Here is a 20,381-nt window from a genome sequence, read left to right on the forward strand (position 1 = left end):
AGGGGAAGTTGCCTGCTGGCTCCCTCCTCCTCATGGCTGTTTCCGGCTCTCTGGGAGGGGGTGGTGACCTATTTATTCTTCTCTAGGTAGGGAGCGCCAGGGCCCAAAGAACATCACATCTGGAAGGGCCCATTGGGCCCGGAAGTACCCGTGAGGCCAAGGGGCTTACTCAGGATCACCTAGGCCAGTTGGTGGCTGAATTCAGGGCAGCTTCTATGCCAGCATTCAGAAAGGAGCTTCAACCATAAGGGAATGAAGGAAAGAGAAAAGGAAGGAAGGAAAGAATAAGAAAGACAAGAAGGTAGGCATGAAGGAAGAAGGAAAGAATGGAAGGAAGGAAGGAGGGAAGAAAGAAAAAGACATGAGAGATAAGGAAAAGGAGGAAAGCATAGGGAGAAAGATTAGAAGGAAGGAAAAAAGGAAGGAAGAAGGAAAAAGAAAGACATGAAGGAAAGAATGGAGGGAAGGAAGAAGGGGAAAAGGAAGGCATGAAGGAAAGAAGGGAGAAGGAAAAAAGGAAAGAAAGAATGGAAGAAAGAGAAGGAAGACATGAAGGAAAGAATGGAGGGAAAGAAGAAGGGAAAAGGAATGAGAGAAAGACAAAAGAAAGGCATGAGGAAAGAAAACAGGAGGGAAGAAGGAAAGGGAAAAGAAAAAAGAAAGGCAAGGAAAGAATGGAAGAAGGAAAAAAGGAAGACATAGAGGAAAGGAAGGGAAAAGGTATAAAGGAAAGATACAGAAAAGGAAGGCATGAGGAAAGAAAATAGAAGGGAGAAGGAAAAAAGAGGAAAGGAAAGAATGGAAGGAAGAAGGAAAAAAAGAAGATATGAAGGAAAGAAGGAAAAGGGTCATGAAAGAAAGATAAGGAAGGCATGAGGGAAAGAAGGAAAAATGAAAGGAAGGCATGAAGGAAGAAAGAAGAAAAGCTTCTGTCTGCCTAAAGGCCTTCTGGACCTCCTGCAGCTTGCTTTGGGTTTCCGAGTGGAGGAAATGGCCTCACCTCCACAGTGAGGATGAAGGTTTAGGGCCGAGTGAGAGGAAAAAAGATGGTTCAGTAAAGGAAATCGGAGATCTTGGCCGTGGAAATGGACCACCTGCGGGGTAAGACCAAGGATGAGGCCACCTCTACCCAGTAGGTTATGGGAGCGAGTGGAGTCGATGGAGGGGATCTGGGGAATCCCTGTCGTGCGAGGCTGTGACCAGGGGCCACCGAAGGGGAGAGGAGGTCTAGGGGGGGGGGCTGTGCTTCAGGGGTCTCAGGACCCCCTTGTGATCCGCGACCTTCTCCCCCAGAGCTCCGGCTTACACAGAAGTCTAGCGACATGTTTGTTCTTCGGTGTCAAGCATGTCTGACTCTTTGTGATCCTTTTGGGGTTTTCTTGGCAAACATCCTGGAAGGGGATCCCATCTCTTTCTGGCTCATTTGACAGGTGAAGAAACAGGCCCACAGGATGAAGTGACTTGTCCAGGGTCTCACAGCTAGGAAGTGTCTGAGGCTGGATTAGAACCCAGAAAGATGAGTTTTCCCCAATTCCACACCTGGCACTCTGTCCACTTCGCCATCTAGCTGCCCTCTGTTGACGTGTTACGTTAGAAACGTAAACTGTTCGTAATGCTCAAAGCTTTGACCCCCTAAAAGAGTCTGGGGGCCCCTACAGGTTCCCAAACCTCACTGTGCTTTAGAGTACCCCAAAGGTTAGAGCTAGAAGGAACCTTTAGGGAGAGGTGGCGCAGCCCATGTATTTGAGGAGGAGGAAGGGGCTACGTTTTACACAGGAAGCTCAGAGACAGAAGACTGGCCCAAGGTCATGCAGCTATTAGTCATAATGAAAATAATAGCTAGTGGGTATACAGCATTTACTATGTACCAGGCACTTACAAGTGTCATAAAATAGAAGTATGAAAAATATGCTTATACTAATTAATTCTATTACATGTTATTATGATTTTTAACTGTTGTAAATATATAATTTAAAGAATACATTATTTCATTTAATCCTCACAATAGCCCTGAGACAGTTATCCCCATATGACAGTTAGGGCAACCGAGGCAGAGTTGCCCAGAGTTATACAGTTTCTTCTCTGTGTCCGAGACTGGATTTGAACCCAGGTCCCTGCTGAGTCCAAGCCCAGGGCTCTATCCACTGTGGACTGAGGGATCATTTCTAGGTTGATGCTCTCCAGCCCTAACCTGAAGTCATATGTCTCCAGGCCTGGCTCTCCATCCATTGAGCCACCCAGCTGGATTACTGAACTACTTGGTGGTTGGGGGCCACCATGGTGGCTTCCCAGCATCTCCCAATTCAGAGTTCAAATCCTTCATTTGGCATTCAAAGCCCTTCTCTGCCCTTCCCCTCTTCTCTCTGTTGGGTAGCCCAGTGGATAGTGCATGGGGACCTCGATTCAAATCCAGCCTCAGATCCTTCCCAGCTGTCACAGCACCTCTGGCTGCCTCAGTTTCCCTCCCTGTAAAATGGAATCTAATAATGACCCCCTCCCAAGGGCTAGAGAGGCTATAACGGGCTTAACAAAGGCACCCCCCCCTCCCCCCAGCCTGGCTGGTCCTCCGACCATCTCTCCCATCGCTTGGCTCCTGGCTTCGGCTTCCTTGGTCGAACTCTCACCCTCCTCCTCCTCGTCAGCCATTTGTTTATCCAGCAACATCCATTAAGTGCCTCCTGGATGCCAGTCCGGCAGACTCGGGAGAAGACAGTCCAGTCCGAGGGGGCGACCCCAGTCGCCATCCCGCCTCCTCCCAGAATCCCCCTGAAAGCCAGCTCCGCCCTTGGAGACCCCATTTCGGGCAGGGAGACGGGAGCGCTGGGCCATTCCCCTCCCCGGCTCACTCGACAGATGAGCCAACTGGGGCAAGTGGCTGGCCCAGGGTCCCCCAGCTCCAAGCGCCCGAGGCTGGATTGGAACTCCCGAAGCCCCGGCTTTCCCTTCAGCTCCGGCGCTCTGTGCACGCTGGCGCCCCCTGAAGGCCGCTAGATTCAAGGGCCTCCCGCTGATCTGGTCTGCGGGGGGCTGGGGTCCTGCCTAGAGATAGCTAACAGGCGCCGGGCACCCAGGAGGCGATTAATAAATGCGCCCGACTCCCAGGGAAAGTGCCTTCCGGACCTTGGACCATCTTAGTGCGAGAAATAGGCAATACCGTAAATACCGTATTATACGGCGCATCACACTATGTGTAAAGTCCCAGCAACACTAGTCATACCATAAATACTAGTCTATTCAGTCCTGGAGTATGTAGTAAATATTATCAAACACTGTATTAATAGTATAAACACTACAATATAATCTAAATACTATAGTCTACTGTAAATAATGCTACATATTCAATACTATAAACATTACATTAATAGCATAAATAATACAATATGTAATATAGACTATATTCTATTACAAATACGATATATTCAATACTATAAACATTATATTAATAGTATAAATAATACAATATGTAATATAAATACTATATTCTACCATAAATACTAGTCTATTCAATCCTAGAGTATGTAGTAAATATTATTAAACACTGTATTAATAGTATAAATACTACAATATAATATAAATACTATAATCTACTATAAATAATGCTACATATTCAATACTATAAACATTATATTAATAGCATAAATACAATATGTAATATAAACTATTCTATTACAAATACGATATATTCAATACTATAAACATTATATTAATAGTATAAATATAATATGTAATATAAATACTATAGTCTATTATAAATAATACTACATATTCAATACTATAAACATTACATTAATAGCATAAATAATACAATATGTAATATAGACTATATTCTATTACAAATACGATATATTCAATACTATAAACATTATATTAATAGCATAAATAATACAATATGTAATATAAATACTATATTCTACCATAAACAATACTATATATTAAATATACCATAAGCATTATATTAGTAGTCTAAATACCAGGCATAATACTATAAATACAATAGTCTATACTATCAATACTGTATTATACTATAAACGCTGTTACTGCGCTAGTATTTCCTTTATATGCTATTAGATATATCATATATAGCATAGTAATAAAGTATAAATAATGCCATGTTAAATATACTATATATAATGCTGTGTTTTATCTAGAAGTATAAAGAATATAGAATCTCGTCAATCCTTCTTTAATAATGACCCAAGACCCAGCTTGGCGGGTGGCTAGGAGAAACGTTTCCTCAGTCTTTATCTCATAATTGAGACTGAATTTCAGTTCGGAGGCAGAAGGGCGGTCGGGGGGAGGCAGTGAGTTGAATGACTTGCCCAGGGTCACCCGGCTAGGACGTGTGGGGAGCTAGATTGGCACCCAGGTCTTCCTGGCTCTATCCACTGAGCCGCCTTGCAGCCTCAGCTAGCAAAGTTTTATTTTATTTTATTTTATTTTTTTAAGCCCTCACCTTCCGTCTTGGAGTCAATACTGGGTATTGGTTCTAAGGCAGAAGAGTGGTAAAGGCTAGGCAATGGGGGTCAAGTGACTTGCCCAGGGTCACACATAGCAAAGTTTTAATGGTCCCCATGAGATCTCCACCCTCTCGCCCTACCCCGAAAAAAAAAAAAAAGCCGGAAAAACCTGCCCGTTCCAAACGGGCGGCCAGGATGGGAATTCCGCATTTTTCCGACGCCGAAGATGCTGGGTCCAGGGAAAGAAAGAAAGAATGAACGAATGAATGCCCTCCACCCACGGCCAACCGTAGGTATCCATCCGCCAGCTGGTCCGGAGGCCGGCCCACGTGGGCGCCAGTTTACAAAGAAAGGGCCGAGCCCGCCCCTGGCCTCAGGGAGCTTCCATTCAGCTGGTAATTGGATAAGTGCACCAGAGGTTTATTCAGACTCCGGGAGGAATTTCTAGGGGCGGAGAGCCTACAGGGTATCCACGTGGGGGGGGGAGGAGAAGAAACCAATTTATCCACCGCAGCCAAATCTACAAACCCAAACGGTCCCCCGGCTAAGCGCCCCACCCCCACCAAGGGATCCCCAGGGCTCTCCCTCCAGCCCAAAGAGGGTGTTCGGAGGTCTGCAAGTTCTTGGCTAAGATGCTGGGGCGGTGGGCCACGTCCTTCTCCAGCTCATTTGACCTAAGAGGAAACAGGCAGACAGGATGAAAGGATTTGCACAGGCACACAGCGTGCAAGTGGCCGAGGCTGGATTTGAACTCTGATCTTCCAGATCTCAACCCTAGTGCTCTAACCATTGTGCCACTCAGCTGTCCCCTTCTCATTTCCTGGTCCAAGATCATAAAGCGGGAAGGCAAACTCCGAACCCGGGTCTTTTCCTAGACCTTCACTTCTTTGCCTTCCTCTCCATCCCGCCCGCCCACCGCAGCTCGGAGCCTGGACGGACCGGAAGGGGAGCCCGCCTTCTCTTCTCTAGGGCTCAGAGGTCCGGCCTCCCTTCAGCCCACCACTTTCCACTCAGTTTTTTTAAATAAAGAATTCTCTTTTATTCAGTCATTTCCTCTCTGGTCCGGCCCCCCAGTCAAAGCATCAAGACCCCGAGGGGAGATGGGGAGATTCCAAGGGGGTGGGGTGGGGTGTGGCCTCTGTCCAGACACCTCACCTGCATGCATTTCTAAGAATGAGCTCCTTCTAGAGCTGGGCTTCCTTCCCTCCTCCTCTCCTTTCTTTCTTTCTTCCCTTTCTTGCCCTCTTTCTAGTTTTTCTCTCCTTCCTTCTTCCCTTCCTTTTCTCTTCCTTTGTTTCTTCCATCCTTCCCTTCCTCCTATCCCTCCCTCTCTCCTCCTTCCTTCTTTTTTCTCTTCCTCCCTCCCTTCCATCCTTCCCTTCCTCCTATCCCTCCCTCTCTTCCTTCTTTCCTCCCTTCCCTTCCCTCTTTCCTCCTCTCCTTTCTTCCCTTTCTTGCCCTCTTTCTGGTTTTTCTCTCTTCTTCCTTCTTTTGTTTCTTCCCTTCCTCCTATCCCTCCCTCTCTTCCTTCTTTCCTCCCTTCTGTCCTTCCTTCTCTTTCCTTCCTTCCCTCTCTCCCTCCCTCTGCTAGGAAGTGCTGCCATTTCCCTGGTCTCTGCCTCAGTTTCTCTGGGTTGGGAGGTGGGTTGTGTGTGTGTGTGCCCAGGAGGGACAAGGGCAGGGAGCCCAGAGAGTTCCCCGAGTTAGCCTAATCTCCTGGCACCTCTGTGGGTGGGCTGGCATCCCGGGCAGTCATCCAGCTAGGTGGGGGGCTGGGGCTGGGCACCCGAACCAGGGCACTCCTGAAGTTGGGGCAGCTTCCCTTTTCCCCACCCTGAGAGAGAGCAGCTCAGGCAGCCTTCCTTGGGGTTGGGAGTGGGAGGGTAGGAGGGAAGGGGCTGGGTGAGGACAGGGTGTCCCTGGAACCAGCCTTCCCTGGGAGGAAGCAGCTTCCAGAGTAACAATAGCTGCTCCTGGATGTGAGCCACAGGCCTGGGTGCTGGGAAAGGGGAGCAGAGTGGGAGGGGAGCCGGGTGGCCTTTCCCTCCGGCAGGGGGAGCTTGTGCCTGCAGGGGAGGTGGAGGAATGCCAGGGTCAGGCAGGGGCAGGCTATGCCAGGCTGGGCAGAGCGTCCAGGGGCCACCAGTTCTCTCTGGTCTCCCCATCCTCCCTCCCCGCCTTTCCTCTCAGCCCTTTGGAAAAGGGAAACAATAGCATCTCCCCTTTAGTCTAGGTCCTGGGCAGCGGCCACCTTGGGAGATGCCACATGCTGCTCAGTCTGGACCCACCCCCTCCTCCCCCCTGGCTATGACCCTAGTGAGGATGAAGGACAGACCCCCCTCCCCCCAAATCCATAGCAGTCATGAGGCTCAGGAAAGACCTCCCCCAGCCTATGAGGAAGGAAACCTGGTCTCTATACCTCAGTTTCCCCATCTGTCAAAAAAGGCCTGCTCCCAGCTCCCCTTTTCTCCGGCCTCCCCCAAATGCTGCTAGTGTCCTCAGGACCCAGAGGGTTGATAATACACTTCCTCCCCAGCTGCCCTGGGAGGTGTGGAGTCCCGCACCCCTGTTATCCCCATTTCACAGCCGAGGCCACTGAGGCTTGAGAAAGAGAGGCCCAGAGGGCTGAGCAGAGGCTCGGATGGGAAGAGAGACCTGCTGGGGGCGCAGATACAATGCTCCACAGGAACTGGCTGGAGCCAGGGCCAGCGTTGGGTCCTGTTCAGGGCCGTGAAGGAGGGGGGTGGGGAGGCTAGCAGCAGGGAACCCCAGAAAGCAAAGCAGGGCCAGGCGAGGCTGGAGACTGGAGGCTGGGCCCCCTCCTCAGAGCTGGGCAGGCTCCCAAGTAGGGGAAAAGCTACTGGGATAGAAGAAGGAGAGAAAGAAGGAAGAGGGAGGGAGGGAGGGAGGGAGGGAGCCGGAAGGAAGGGGGAGGCCCCACATTTCCATGGTGTTTCCATCCTGGGGAGGGAAGGGCTGCGGGCAGGGTTCTCGCCCCATTTCCCAGAGGCCCAGAGACCTGGCTGACTCGCAGCCGGGATCACACAGGGAGCAACAAGGCAGGCCTGCCCCGCTGGCTCCCACCCAAGCCCAGGCCCAGGCCATTCTGGGAAATCAGCTCAGAATCCTGCTCTTCAGTGGCTCAAGGAAATGCTGACTCTCAGTGAAGCCCCAGAAAAGAACCAAATGGGTTTCTTTCTCCAAGTCCCAAAGGCCTTTGTGGTCTGTCCTGGGGGGGGGGCGGGGGGGGGCTCCCAGTCCCCCAGGATGGCTTCAGGCTGTTCCCCAGAAACTCAGCCTCCAGCTGGAGGGGAGGCTCCGGAGCACCCAGGAGTCCAGGGCTTTGAATCCGGGCCTGGCCCTGCGGTTGCCCATTTGCAGGGGAGTGTGGGATGGTGTGACCCGGCTGTGTTTTCTTGGCCAAGATACTGGAGTGCTTTGCCATTCCCTTTTCCACCTCATAAAGAAATGGAGGCAAGCAGGGTAAAGTGACTTGCCCAGGGTCACCCAGTAAATGTCTGAGGCTGGACTTGAACTCTGGTTTTCCTCGGATTCCAGGCCTTTATCCATCCGGCTGCCCCAGGCCCAAACACGAAGTGACTTGGGCCCGTGACACCCTCAGAGCCCTGTCAAAGGCTTAAAAAACCACCAACTGATAAGCAGAAGGAAGAGAGCGCCGGCAATCAATCCGGGCCAATCCGGGCCAATCCGCACTCCGTGTTTCCCCTCCCCGGTGGGGAGGAAATGTGGGGAGGGAGGGAGAGGTCTTAAGTCCATTTTACAGAGGAGAAAACTGAGGGAGTTACCGGTCGTCCGGGGATGGCCAGCTTTCCATTGGGGAGTGAGGGGCAGCTGGGAGAAAAGGAGCCTGCGTCGCGGAGCCCCAGGGCGGCCCCAGATGGGAATCTCCCGGCTAAGGGGCTTTCCAGGAAGAAGCGGTGCCCCGCCGTCGGCTCCATTTCATGGAGCGTCTCCCTCCTCCCCCGCCGGGCACCTGCCCCGTCCCTCCGCGGTCCGCTTCCGGAGGGCAGCGGCGGCCGCTCCGGCATTGGGGCCCACAGTAGGTGGGGGAGGGGAGAGGCTCCGCGGTCCTGAGGCGCCTCCCCCTGGCCCAGGCGCGCTCCCCCCGGGATGCGCCGAGCAGCGGTGGGGGAGGGTCGCTCTCCGCCTCGAGGGTCCCGCCGGCCCCGTGGCCAATGGAAACCTCTCGGGCCGTCCAGGGTGGGGAGGGGAGCGTCCGCTAGCCACAGGCCCAGCCCCAGCCCCCACCTCCATCCTTAGGCCGCAGCCTGCCTCGGGGGTGGGAAGGGGAGGGGCGTGCTCTTGAACTTCTGGGCCCCTCCTCCCGCCCCCCACCCCAGACGCCCAGCCCTCCTCTCCTCTCTCCCGCTTCTCCGGAGCTCGGACCCACCGGGCGGGGCTGCGGGAGATTCCTCTCCGAGCTCCCGTCCGGACCCTATGAGCCCCCTGGGGCCCAGGTCCCCCGAACATCGGCGGCCCGGTAAGGACTCGAATCCAGAACCCCGGCCTGGGCCGAAGGGCGCACACTGCAGCCATGGACCACAAGATCCTGGAGATCCGCAGGTTCCTGGAGGACGGCTCCCTCCCCGATCACCTGGTGACCCCGACGCAGAAGAAGGACTTCCGCCGGCGGGCGCAGAATTTTACCCTGGAAGGTGAGGCCGGGGGGGGAGTGTCCTGGCCAGGCCCGGGGCTGGGGGGGGCTGGCCCGTGAAACCGTAGAGAGGATGGCTTTGGGAGCCACAGCGTGGCTGGAGCAGGGAGGGGGGACAGGTGCGGTTACGAGCTGGCGAAGAGTTCTCCGTGCCAACGGGAGTCTGCCTTTCATCCCGAGGGCAATGGGGAGCCATGCGAAGTTCGGGAGCAGATGAGAGGCAGGTTCCCATTTGGGAGTTAGAAAACTCTCCCGTATGGAGAATTCCATGAGGAAGGGAGACCTGAAGGATGGGGACCAGTAAACCAATAGAATGGGGGTGGCCTCCATAAGGGTGCTTCTGCCGACTGCTGAGGCACCGAGATGGTAGATTGTGGGCCGAGGCGGGGGTCTGACTCCTAATCTCCAATCTAAATTTGTGGGCTGGGGGGCTAGGCCTGCCCCTCCTCCTGCCGTTTCCGGGGGGGGGGGCGTTTTCATTTACATTCCCCCTGGTCTCTTTGTACGGTCCTCCCCGCCCCATCAATTTACCTAATCGCTCTAGGACTGTAGAGCGCCGCTCGGGTTCCTTAAAAGGTCATCCCGCCTCCCTGCGGCTCTTCAGGCTTACTCTGGAGTCTGGGGCTTGGCTTTAGATCCGGCCATCCGCGCGCTTTGAGACCTGATCAACTGCTGCTGCGCCACTGCAACTCTGAGGGCGCTCCCTCTGTGATTTTCCCTTGCCAGAGTCGGCGGCTCCCCCAACCTTTACAGTTCTTCCTGGTGCGATAGGGATTAGATCAGGGCTGCTTAAATTTGATATTCCTTAGAATCAGTAGTGGCGATTGGCTCCAAGACAGAAGAGTGGTAAGGGTTAGGCAGTCCGGGTGAAGTTAAGTTTCTGAGGCTAGATTCAAACCCAGGACCGGGTTCTCAATCCACTGAACCTCCCCCTTGTCCTCCATGAAGTAGTGTTTTTTTTTTAAACCCTTACCTTCTGTTTTAGAATAGGCTATGGGTGTTAAGTGACTTGCCCAGAGTCACACAGCTAGGACGGGCCTGCGGCTAGATTTGAACCCAGGATCCCTGGTCTCTAGGCCTGTCTCTCAATCTGGAGTCACCCAGCTGCCCTCCTGAATTTTTGGGGATGTTTTGACCACAGTGTTTCCATCTAATTGGTTTCCTTTGTAAATCTTCTGGGTTTTATTTTGTGCATTTGCATTCAATCCCCCCTGGGGGTCCCCTCCCACTATCTCACTTGCTCTACAGGCTGGGAAAGGACTGTGGGCCTGGCAGAATTGGGATCCATCCTCCAGGAGGACCCCAGGAGTTGGACCAATTGGAGGGTGACAGTCTGACAGGCACCAAGAAGAGCTCCATTTGAGCCAGGGAGATAGATCTCCCCGAAGGAAGGCTATTGCCTTGGCTTCTCTGGTCTCCCTTCTCATCCCGTGCTCCTCCCAAGCTTTCCCCCCTTGTCTCCTTCCCTCCACCTTCTGCCTCCTCTGGAAGTGTTGAGCCTGGTGCCCACTTGTGCCCTGGATGCTGGAGTCAGGAAGTCCCCTGTTGGCTGGCAGCTGCCTCTGACTTAGCTGCTCTGTGTGAGCCTGACTCCCGGAATGTCCCTGCTCCCATTGGTTTCCTCCTCTGGAAAATAGACATAATAATAGCATCTCGCCACAGCCTTGTTGTGTAGACCAAGTGAGTTAACATATGTAAGAGGAAAGCCCTAAGGAAATGTTACTTGGTCTGTGGCTCTTTTTGCCTTCTCTGCTGCTCCCAACTGCCTTTGCAACCTCTCTGCTAGTAGAAGATCCTGAGAAGAGACTGCTAGTCTCCATGGCAGGAGGCCAGTCCTCTCTGGTTCCCTCTCCCCCCACCATTCCTCTCTGTTCCTGGCTCTGCACTAGTTTAATAATAAACACTAATGGGATTTCCACTTCCCATTTGAGCTCCAGGGCAATCCTTCAAGGTAGGGCTTGCTGAGGAAACTGAGGTAGGGACATGCAGAGCCCTGAGCCAGATATGGAGGTAGTGACTGAGTCCGGGTTTGAACCAAGACCTTCTCACCAAGGTCAAACTAGGTTGCTCAATGAATCTAGAGGTCTGCTGGGAGTCGGGAATTGCCCTGTACTTAGCGGTATGACCCTGGACAAGTCACTTAAGCCTGTCTTTCTGACTCCAGACCTGACTGCCCCATCCCATCTCTGAATCCTCTTGCCAGCCTATCAAAACAATAACAAAAGAAACTTCCCTCTAAATCCTATCATCCCCTCAAGCCCCTGGCCACAGAACTTCTCCCTTTCACAGGCAAACTTGGGAGAAACCTTCACACACTCACTAGACTCAATTCTCCCCATTCTTGCAATCTGGCTTTCTGGTCTACCATTCAGCTGAGCTCTCTCAGTTCCTAGTCCCCAGCAGTTACTTTTTTTCTTTTCTTAACTCCTTACCTTCCATCTTAAAATCAATACTGTGTATTGGTTCCAAGGCTAAAGAGAGAGGTAACAGCTAGGTAGTGGGGGTTAAATGATTTGCACAGGATCACCCAGCTAGGAAATATCTGAGATAGGACAGGGGTTCTTCACCTTTTCACCTTTTTTTTTCCCCTTTTAAAGCCCTCACCTTCCTTCTTAGAATCAATACTGTATATTGGTTCTAAGGCAGAAGAGTGGTAAGGGGTAGGAAATGGGGGTTAAGTGACTTGCCCAGGGTCACCCAGGTAGGAAGTGTCTGAGGTTAGATTTGAACCCAGGATCCCCATCTCTAGACCTGGCTCTCAATTCACTGGGCCACCCAGTTGCCCTCTTTCATATTTTTTTTTAAGGAGTTGACCCTTTAGGCCATCTGGGACCACTTTTCTGAATGCTTTTTAAATGCTTAAAATAGAAATCCCTGGGGGCAGAAAGGAAGCCACCTGTGCTCAAGTAGTTCAGAAAAAAGTTCCAGGACCCTAATTAGGTTCAGAGCCAACTCCACAGGCTGGCATTTAATGAAAGTCCCTCACGGTGATGTGTCATTCATTGTGCCCATCGTACACTGGACTTGCAGCCAAAACTGGCCTCACCTCCTGCCGCCATATCTTTGGCTTCCTTCAAGTCTTAGATCAAATGCCCCCTCAAGGAACCCAGTCTTGACTCACCCAGCGTTGGTTCTCCACACTCCCTCCCACCCTCCCCAAACTTTTTTATACATAGAATATTTTTACAGGCATGTAACAGTACCTGTGCACATAGCATTATAGAACAGGTTCTGTATAACATGAAACAACATTTTTGCACATGTGTTTTAGTGCATGTAATGTTTAATGCATGCAATTGCTCCCTGGGTAAACCTAAGCTCTAACATGGATTGCCTTGTCTCTGAACCCTCAGCCCCTAGTAAACAGCAGGAATATCATAAATGCTTGTGGATGGATGACTTTAATTCAATGACCTTGAATCTCAAATATGAGAACAATGAAAGCAAGAGAGCTTAATTAAGGCCTTGCATGGTTATGGGAGTTGTGCCTGTGCCTGGGTTTGAACCCAGGGCCTCATCAAGGCAACTAGGTGACACCTTGGTAGAGTGCCAGGCCTCAAGTCAGGAAGATGAGTCTTCCTGAGTTCAAATCTGACCTCCAATAATTAACAGCTGTGTGACCCTGAGTAAGTCATTTCAAACCTGCTTGCCTTGATTTCTTCATCTGTCAAATGAGCTGGAGAAGGAACTGGCAAACTAGTTGTGTGACCTTGGGCAAGTCACCCTGTTTGCCTCAGTTCCCTCATCTGTCAAATGAACTGGAGAAGGAAATGGCAAACCACTCTAGTATCTGCCAAGAAAATCCCAAATGGGATCACAATAAGTAGGATGAGACTGAACAACAACTTCTCCCCAATCTAATGATTTTGCATGTTATCTGGGACCATTTTCCCATCAGTCTGAGGGGACTTAGTAGGGTCATGGTTCTCCTGAAGGACCCCAGATTTTAGAAGTAGAAGGAATTTTGTCTAGAGCTTAGTGAGCCTGTGCATTTTTACACATATGGAAAGTGAAGTCAGGCCAAGTTAATGCTCAGTGTCACCCAGTGGCAGGATTTGAATTCTGGGCTCTGGTCACAAATCCAGCACTTTCTAGCACATGGCGGGGCTCAGTCCTGGTCTGCCTTTCCTCATGGATGAAGGTGTGAAGTGGGTGGAGGGTGAAGGGAGTACTCCAAAGGCTAGAGCTTCCTCTCCTCAGACCTGGGATGCTCAGAGAGCATCTCCAGCTCAGAGCTCAGAGGGCTTCACTAGGAGCCAATTCAAAGGTGTCTTGTTTTTCTCCAGGCCCCAATCTGATGTTTACTCGTCCTGGCAAGAAATGGGCTCTGGTGGTGTTTGATCGCAAGGACCGCCTGAAGCTCGTGAAGCAGGCCCACATCACCAGCTCAGGCGTCCATTGCTCCTTGCCCGAAACCAAGAAGAAGGTTTCCTTTAGCTACTACTGGCCTACCCTTGTCCGAGATGTCACCCAATGGGTTAGTTGAAGATGGGTCCCTTGGGCAGGGTGGGGGGAGTCTCCCAGGGAGAAGGGACCAACTGGCCTTTGTGGCCCTGGGAAGATCTGTCTTCCTAGACCTCGGTTTTCTCACCTGTAAAATAAGGGTGTTTTATAAGTCTTGCCCAGTTTCCCTAGCATTTGCTACATTAGTGAATCATGATTGACTTAGCCGATCCCCTGATCAATGGGAGCTCGCACTGTTGCCAGGCTTTCACATGGTGAATATTTTGGTTTTTATGGGTTCTTTCTTTGACCTCTTTGGGGTTCATTCAAGCAATCCATTTTATAGAAGAGAAAAATGGAGGTCCTGGAAACTTGTCCAAACATACTCACTGTAAAAATAGTAGCAAGAACTATAAAACTAATAAAGCAAATGAATGATTATGGATTATAAACTGATAAGATACTCTGCTTGCTGTGCTTACAAAGTATCTTCAGTTTATATCAGTGAAGTGAAGCACATAAGTGAACTTCTCTTTGGGGCCAGGCACAAGGACACTAAAGAGACTCTTGTTAAAAAATAAAATATTGAAAATATGAGGATAAAAAAGGATTTCTAACTCCACCCAAATAAAACTCCCTGGGTCTTCAAGGAACTGCTTCTCCTGTTTCCGTAGTCTACACTGATCTTTCCTGATCTGACTTACCCAAATTTTTACTCTTCTAAATAAACTAACTCTATTATCCTTATAATTCTTAATTTCATTTCCAAGTTATAAAAATATCAAAGGTGAGCTGGTTGAGCCTCAGCAAGAACCAAGTTAGGACTCTGAGCCTTAGCAGACTCTTAAGAGTCCAAAGCAAAGACCATGTCTTTCTTTGGTTTTCTCAGAGTTAAAACAATCTATAAAAATAGCAATAGATAGTTATTAGTTTCCTAAGTTGGGTAAGAAAAACAAACACTTAGCTCCTTCAGGTCTTTCCCTACTTTCCTTCTCAGAGAAAGAGAGAGAGAAAAATGTTACCTCCTCCAAGCACTCAGAGAGAGCCTGTCTGCCAATTGTCACACCCATAGAGCAACTGTCACAGAAAAACCATTAGACTTGAAAATGACACTCTGTCACAGCTCTGTTTGAAACTCCAATTCTTTCTCAAGCCAGCTTCTCTACTTCTCATCTCTAATATAACAAGACTTAATTTCCAATTGGCACTTGAACTTGGGTCCCTCACCCAGGGAGCTCCTCTATTCCACACTACCTTTCAGCAGGCTCTTTCTTCTTGGACTCCCTATGCTCAGGGGGTTGAGAGGAAGAGGATGGGAAGTGGATGCATTTGCCTTTAAGTAGGGAGAGAAGGACTAAGACTAGACCACAGGGGATTCTTTCATGATATCTCCCCTCCCTTTCTGCATGATATCCTAAATAGGGGACAAATGGGTGGCTCAGTGGATTGATAACCAGTCCTAGAGATGATGGGAAAGCCTGGGTTCAAATCTAATCTCTGACATGTCTTAGCTGAGTGACCCTGGGCAAGTCACTCAATCCCCTTTGCCTTAGAACCCATACTGAGTTATTGATTCCAAGACAGAAAGCGAGGGTTTAAGAAAAAGTATCCAGACTGGTTGGCATTCCCAGGCCAGGGGAAACTGGTAGTGGGTTGGGGGTATGTGAAAGGGTCTGAGCATGGCAGGGCCTTGTGAATGGTCTCCTCCCTCTCACCACAGGTCAAGCAATGTAGCTGCCTGCAGAAGTCACGTTCAGAGAGGTCTTTACCCATCCAGGTACCAGTCTCTGGGAGGCAAGTGGGCAGGGATGGGGGAGGGAACGAGAGGGAAGGGCAGTCCTGTTGCTGCCTTGGGCTTGGGTCCATCTTTAGGTCAGCTAGTCAGGCCTCCCTGGTCTTCCTGCCCTGCAGAGTGATAGAGAGATCCTTGAATGGAAGAGGCAGAATCTGGGTTGCTGTTTTTGCTTAACTGTGGGACCTTGGTGGACAAATCCGTGGTTTTCTGGTCTTAAAAGGAAGGAGGTGGTGGTGGTCTAAGCCTGCATCCCAAGAGATGGTAGCGTGACTGTTCCTTGGGGCTCCTGCTGTGACGGGCTTTGTCCAAGGTGAAGAAACAAATGGACTGTCCTCTTCCCCACAGGGTGTCACCAAGAGCCACCGTGGCAAGGACCCACTGCCTGTGCTTCAGGTTGAATCGGTGAGTGGGGAAGCTGGTTAGCCTGGGGTTTGGGTCTGGGAACTGTTGGGGAGGAGAGGAGGAATGAACATTGTCACCTACTATGTGTTGGGCACCATAACAACAACTTTGGGAGGTAGGTGTTAATATTTCCATGTTAGTGTTGGGAAAATTCAGGCAGACTGGTGAAGTGGCTGCCCTAGGGACACCTAACTAGTAAACTAGTTTGAATTTGGGTCATCTTAAAGACTCCAGACCCAGGGCTCTATCCCCTGGGCCACCCAGTGGCCTCAGTCAGCTGACACTTGGGCGTATCCTTGGATTGGGTTAGCCAAGATGCCTGCCTCCTGGTCATTTCTCACTAAGGGCTAGGGAGGATGGGCTCTCCTCTCCTCTGGCTTCTCCCTTCCCATCCCTGTCCCTCAGAGCAAGGAGCTCTTAGCTCCTCCTGGGCTGATGTGTGGCCCTTGGCATCATGGGCTCTCCTGGGCTTCTTCCCCTCTCAGGTCACTCAGGCCTTTGAGCAAGTGGGCATGGGCGTGGTGGGGCCCCTGGTGGAGACTCCGAATGGCTTCCGATTCATCCTCCTCTCCGTGGATGCCTACTCTCGGTGGGTGGAGGCCTCGCCACTGAAGGAACAGAATCCTGTGGAAGTGGCCGGAGCCCTCATTCCCTTCCTTCTCCGATTTGGTCGCCCCCAGCTCCTGGTTACCACTCTGAGAGTTCCATTTGTGAACCAGGTAAGGTGGGGCCCCCCTAGAATGGCCCGGAGGGACCCTTGCCTTCTGAGCCCATCGGGCTCCTCACAGCCCCTCTGTCCTGAGCCTCTGGCCCCACCGTCCCTCCGCCCCAATATCAGTTTACCCTGCATGACCCCTCTTGTCTGCAGGTCAATCGGAGCCTTCGTCGGCAGCTTCAGAGCCTGGGGGTGCCCCTTGGCAAGCTAGACATCGTCATGTCAGCTTTCCAGCCGAAGATTAACAGCATCTTGGCCATGACATCGAGCTGTATCAGGAAGTGAGGACCGGATGGCCCATCTCCTCCTCCAGTTGGGCCTGCCAACAGAACAGCACAGGAGGGAGGGATAGAGATTGTCCTCTAAAGCTATGGGATGGTGCCAAACCTTGGTCATATGACCAGGATAGCCCATGTCCTGGGGTTCAGGAAGGGTATCACTGCTGAGGATCGGCAGGACGGGGTGATGGAGAGAGTCTTGGACTGGGGCCCAGAAGCCTTGGCTTCGGATCCTTCCCTCCCCTTGGACAATGGCATCCCGATCCCCCTTTGGCTCTCGGGTTCTTTATTTGGAAAACTGGTGGATGGGGTAGGGGGAGCATTATTGAACTGACTCCTGACTTGGAATGCCTTGAAAAGCTGGGCGCCTCGAGCAGATGGTGGGGGGCATTTCCTCTGCCTCTGAGCTCAGCTCAAGGACTCGGGTGTTGCTTTCAGGACCCTCTGGAACCTGCTGAAAGGGGACCTGGAGAAGTGGGATCGGGTCCTGGACAGAGCTCTCTTCACCCTGAGGACCGCGGTGACCAAGAATAAGAGGAGGAGCCCCTTCCAGATACTGTATGGCCGCAAACCCAGGGCTGCTCAGGAGGTTCCCTCCCATTTTGACGTGAGTGCTAGGCCCGTTCTTCCCATTGCCGAGAGTTTCCCAGGCACCACTGGGCCTTGGTCCTCCTCTCTGTCCTTGACATCTGCTTCTCCTGCCTGCTGTTGGCCTCTCCTCCAACTGTTGGGCCCAAAGAGAAGACTTGAACCCAGAGTGAGCAGGAGGTGGGCCTCCCATAGGTGTGCTCGGGGTGCAGGGTGGAGCTGGGGTCAGCACTCTGGTCTGGATTCCCAGCTCGTCTTGGCACCTTAGGTCATTTAGCCTCAGTTTCCTCATTAAAGTGAGGGGGTTGACCGTGACCTCTGAGGCTCCTTCTGGTTCTAAATCTGTGAACCTGTAATCGCTACGAGGCTCCCATAAGCCTCTAGGGGCTTCTAGATCTGAGGAGGGGACAGCACCCCTTCTCGTCCCTTGGCTTTGCATCATTTCTGGAGTTCAGTCAGACAGTGCAGGCTGAGCAGAAGGGGCCTGGGCGGGAGGTCGGGATGCCCGAGTTTCCAAATGGTGTCTGCTCTGTAGCTAGCACCCCTGGCCCGCATTGTCCCCACCCCTTCCTCCACTCACCCATGCCTACCTTCTCTCCTTCCTGTGCCCCCAGGTGGTTGCAGCAGACACTGTGACGGGGGACCTGGAAGCCTCAGAAACCAGGGATCCTGTGCCCAAGCCCATGGAGCGGCCCAAGCAGGACTCCATGCCAGAACCCACTCAGCAGTCCACACTGCAGCCCACTCCGCAGTCCACACTGCAGCTCACTCTGCAGCCCACTCCACAGTCCACACTGCAGCCCACTCAGCAGTCCACACAGCAGCCCATTCAACAGTCTACACAGCAGCCCATTCAACAGTCTACACAGCAGCCCATTCAACAGTCTACACAGCAGCCCATTCAACAGTCTACACTGCAGCCCATTCAACAGTCTACACTGCAGCCCATTCAACAGTCCACACAGCAACCCCTTCAACAGTCCATACAGCAGCCCATTCCACAGTGCCCACAACAGCTCAGGCCTGAACTCATCCAGCAGTCCATGCTGGAGTCTATGCAGCAACCCATACTGGAGCCCGGGCAGCCATCTGGGTCAGAACCCATGGGGCAACTCCTCCATCAGCCTCTCCCAGAGCCCTTATATCAGCACATATGGCAGCCCATGCTGCTGGGCTCCTTGCAGCAGCCCATCCAGCAGCCTCTCCATCCACTCATCCAGCAGCCCATGCCGCTGCCCAACCAGCAGCCCATGCAGCTGCCCATGCAGCTGCCCTTGCAGCAGCCCATGCAGCAGTCTCTCCCACAGCCCATCCAGCAGCTCATTCTCCAGCCTATCCAGCAGCCCATGCAGCAGTCCATGCAGCAGCCCATCCAGCAGCTCATTCTCCAGCCCATCCAGCAGCTCATTCACCAGCCTATCCAGCAGCCCATGCCACAGGTCATGGCAGAGCCTCTGCCTCCCCCCCTGCCAAGGGTGACGGAATGCCACGTGGCCAGCAACTGGTGCCAACAGACAGCTCCTGCCTTGGAGGCCCCCTGGGAAAAGTGGGAGCCTGGTGGAGGAGCCTTTTGGACCCAGTGGAGGGATCCTGGCAACTAGGGACAGAAGCCCACCCCCAAGTTTGAGCTGAAGCCCCATCCGTGGGGTCAGGGTTGGTGGCCCCTAAATGCCACAGTGGCTCTGGGTCTGGGGGTGAGGATGGGCTTGTGGAGTCAGATGACCTCTGGGCATCTTGGACAATGTTCCCCTTGTGGCCCCAGCCTTCACTCGTTAAGCTCCTACTGTGCGCCAGTTACTGACAAAACCCAGAAAGTCTCTCTTCTCAAGTGGCTTTCATCCTGCTCGTGAGAATACATTGTTCCATCAACCTACAAGAGCTGGTGCATCTTTGCTGTTCTGGGTCCTGGGCTGGGCTGGAGAGAACCAAGGCCAGAAAGTGGGGCAGGCCCTGCCCCCCAAAAGCTGGCATTCTGGCAGGGAGACACGACCGGGGAGGAACAGGGTGTCCTAAAAGTCTTAACCTACTAGAACGATTTCACCAAGACTTCTGGGACACCCTGTATAGCAGAGGATGAGGTAGAAGTTTCCTCAGGACAGATCCTGAGCAAAGACTTGGGGGGGAGGGTGTCTGGACCAACAGGAAAGCCATTTTGGGGCTGGAAAAGTAGGCTGTAAAGAGCCTGAAATAAGATTCATCTTGAGGGATGGGAATAGGGAGCTATGGGATTTGCTGGAGTAATAGCATCTACTTAAGAGAAATAATATGGTGGGATCAGGATAGCTCTCCTGAAGGACATGGTCCCTAGGGGGCCTCTAGGAAGTGGAGGTGAACAAGGACTAAGTCTGAGATGGAATAACCCGACTGGGTTGAATAGCAGAGCAAATTGAGGATTTGGACAGAGTCTACAAAAAGGGACTAAGATAGGCTGGGGTCAAAATGGGGAAAGCTGGCTGACCTGGAGAATTAGGATTTTTTAGAAACAGAAATTAGGGAAGCCATCTCAGAATGGAGGCAGAAGAGTGGTAAGACTTGGGTGATTGGGGTGAAGTGACTTGTCCAAGGTCACACAGCTAGGAAGTGTCTGAGGCCAGAAATTAATCCCATCTAGATCTGGCTCCAACTGCCCCTCCTAACAATTGTCTTTAAGAAGGTTGAAGGTAGGTTTAGAAGCTGGCAGCAGGGAGGCCTGCAAGGATGCTAATAGGCTTCAATTAGAATGGTGTCCATTTGGGTGATGAGAAGAGTAGGGGAACATGGTGGATTCCTGGATGACTTGGAGGTTGGGGTGGAACGATGAGATTCTGACCAAGGTGAGTTTGAGTTCTCTGGGCAACTAGTAAGAGGGTCCTTGGAGCCATTTCAGGAGATCATCATTGTGCCCCCCTGGAAAGAACCTGAGGGCCGGCTAAACGGGCTGCCACTTGGCAGTCCAAGGAGATGGCCCCTGAGGTCTGGGTCCTGGCAGAGCCCTCATCGCCCACTAAGAGGACTAACAGGAGAGCAGCTTCTGTTGACTGGCCTGTAG

General features: G+C 51.8%; 1 protein-coding gene across 1 annotated transcript; it reads left to right on the plus strand.

The window, feature by feature from the left end:
• The first annotated feature begins 8,503 nt into the window (after positions 1-8,503).
• LOC103100038 (uncharacterized) lies at positions 8,504-19,229 on the plus strand. Its single transcript, XM_056821502.1, has 8 exons — positions 8,504-9,133; positions 13,419-13,609; positions 15,296-15,352; positions 15,716-15,772; positions 16,258-16,491; positions 16,641-16,768; positions 17,204-17,372; positions 17,968-19,229. The coding sequence occupies exons 1-8, from the start codon at positions 9,013-9,015 to the stop codon at positions 18,952-18,954; spliced, it is 1,944 nt and encodes a 647-aa protein (XP_056677480.1). The 5' UTR covers positions 8,504-9,012; the 3' UTR covers positions 18,955-19,229.
• Positions 19,230-20,381: the final 1,152 nt, after the last annotated feature.

This window comes from Monodelphis domestica, chromosome 3 (genome assembly GCF_027887165.1).
Source record: "Monodelphis domestica isolate mMonDom1 chromosome 3, mMonDom1.pri, whole genome shotgun sequence".
Lineage (NCBI taxonomy): Eukaryota > Metazoa > Chordata > Mammalia > Didelphimorphia > Didelphidae > Monodelphis > Monodelphis domestica.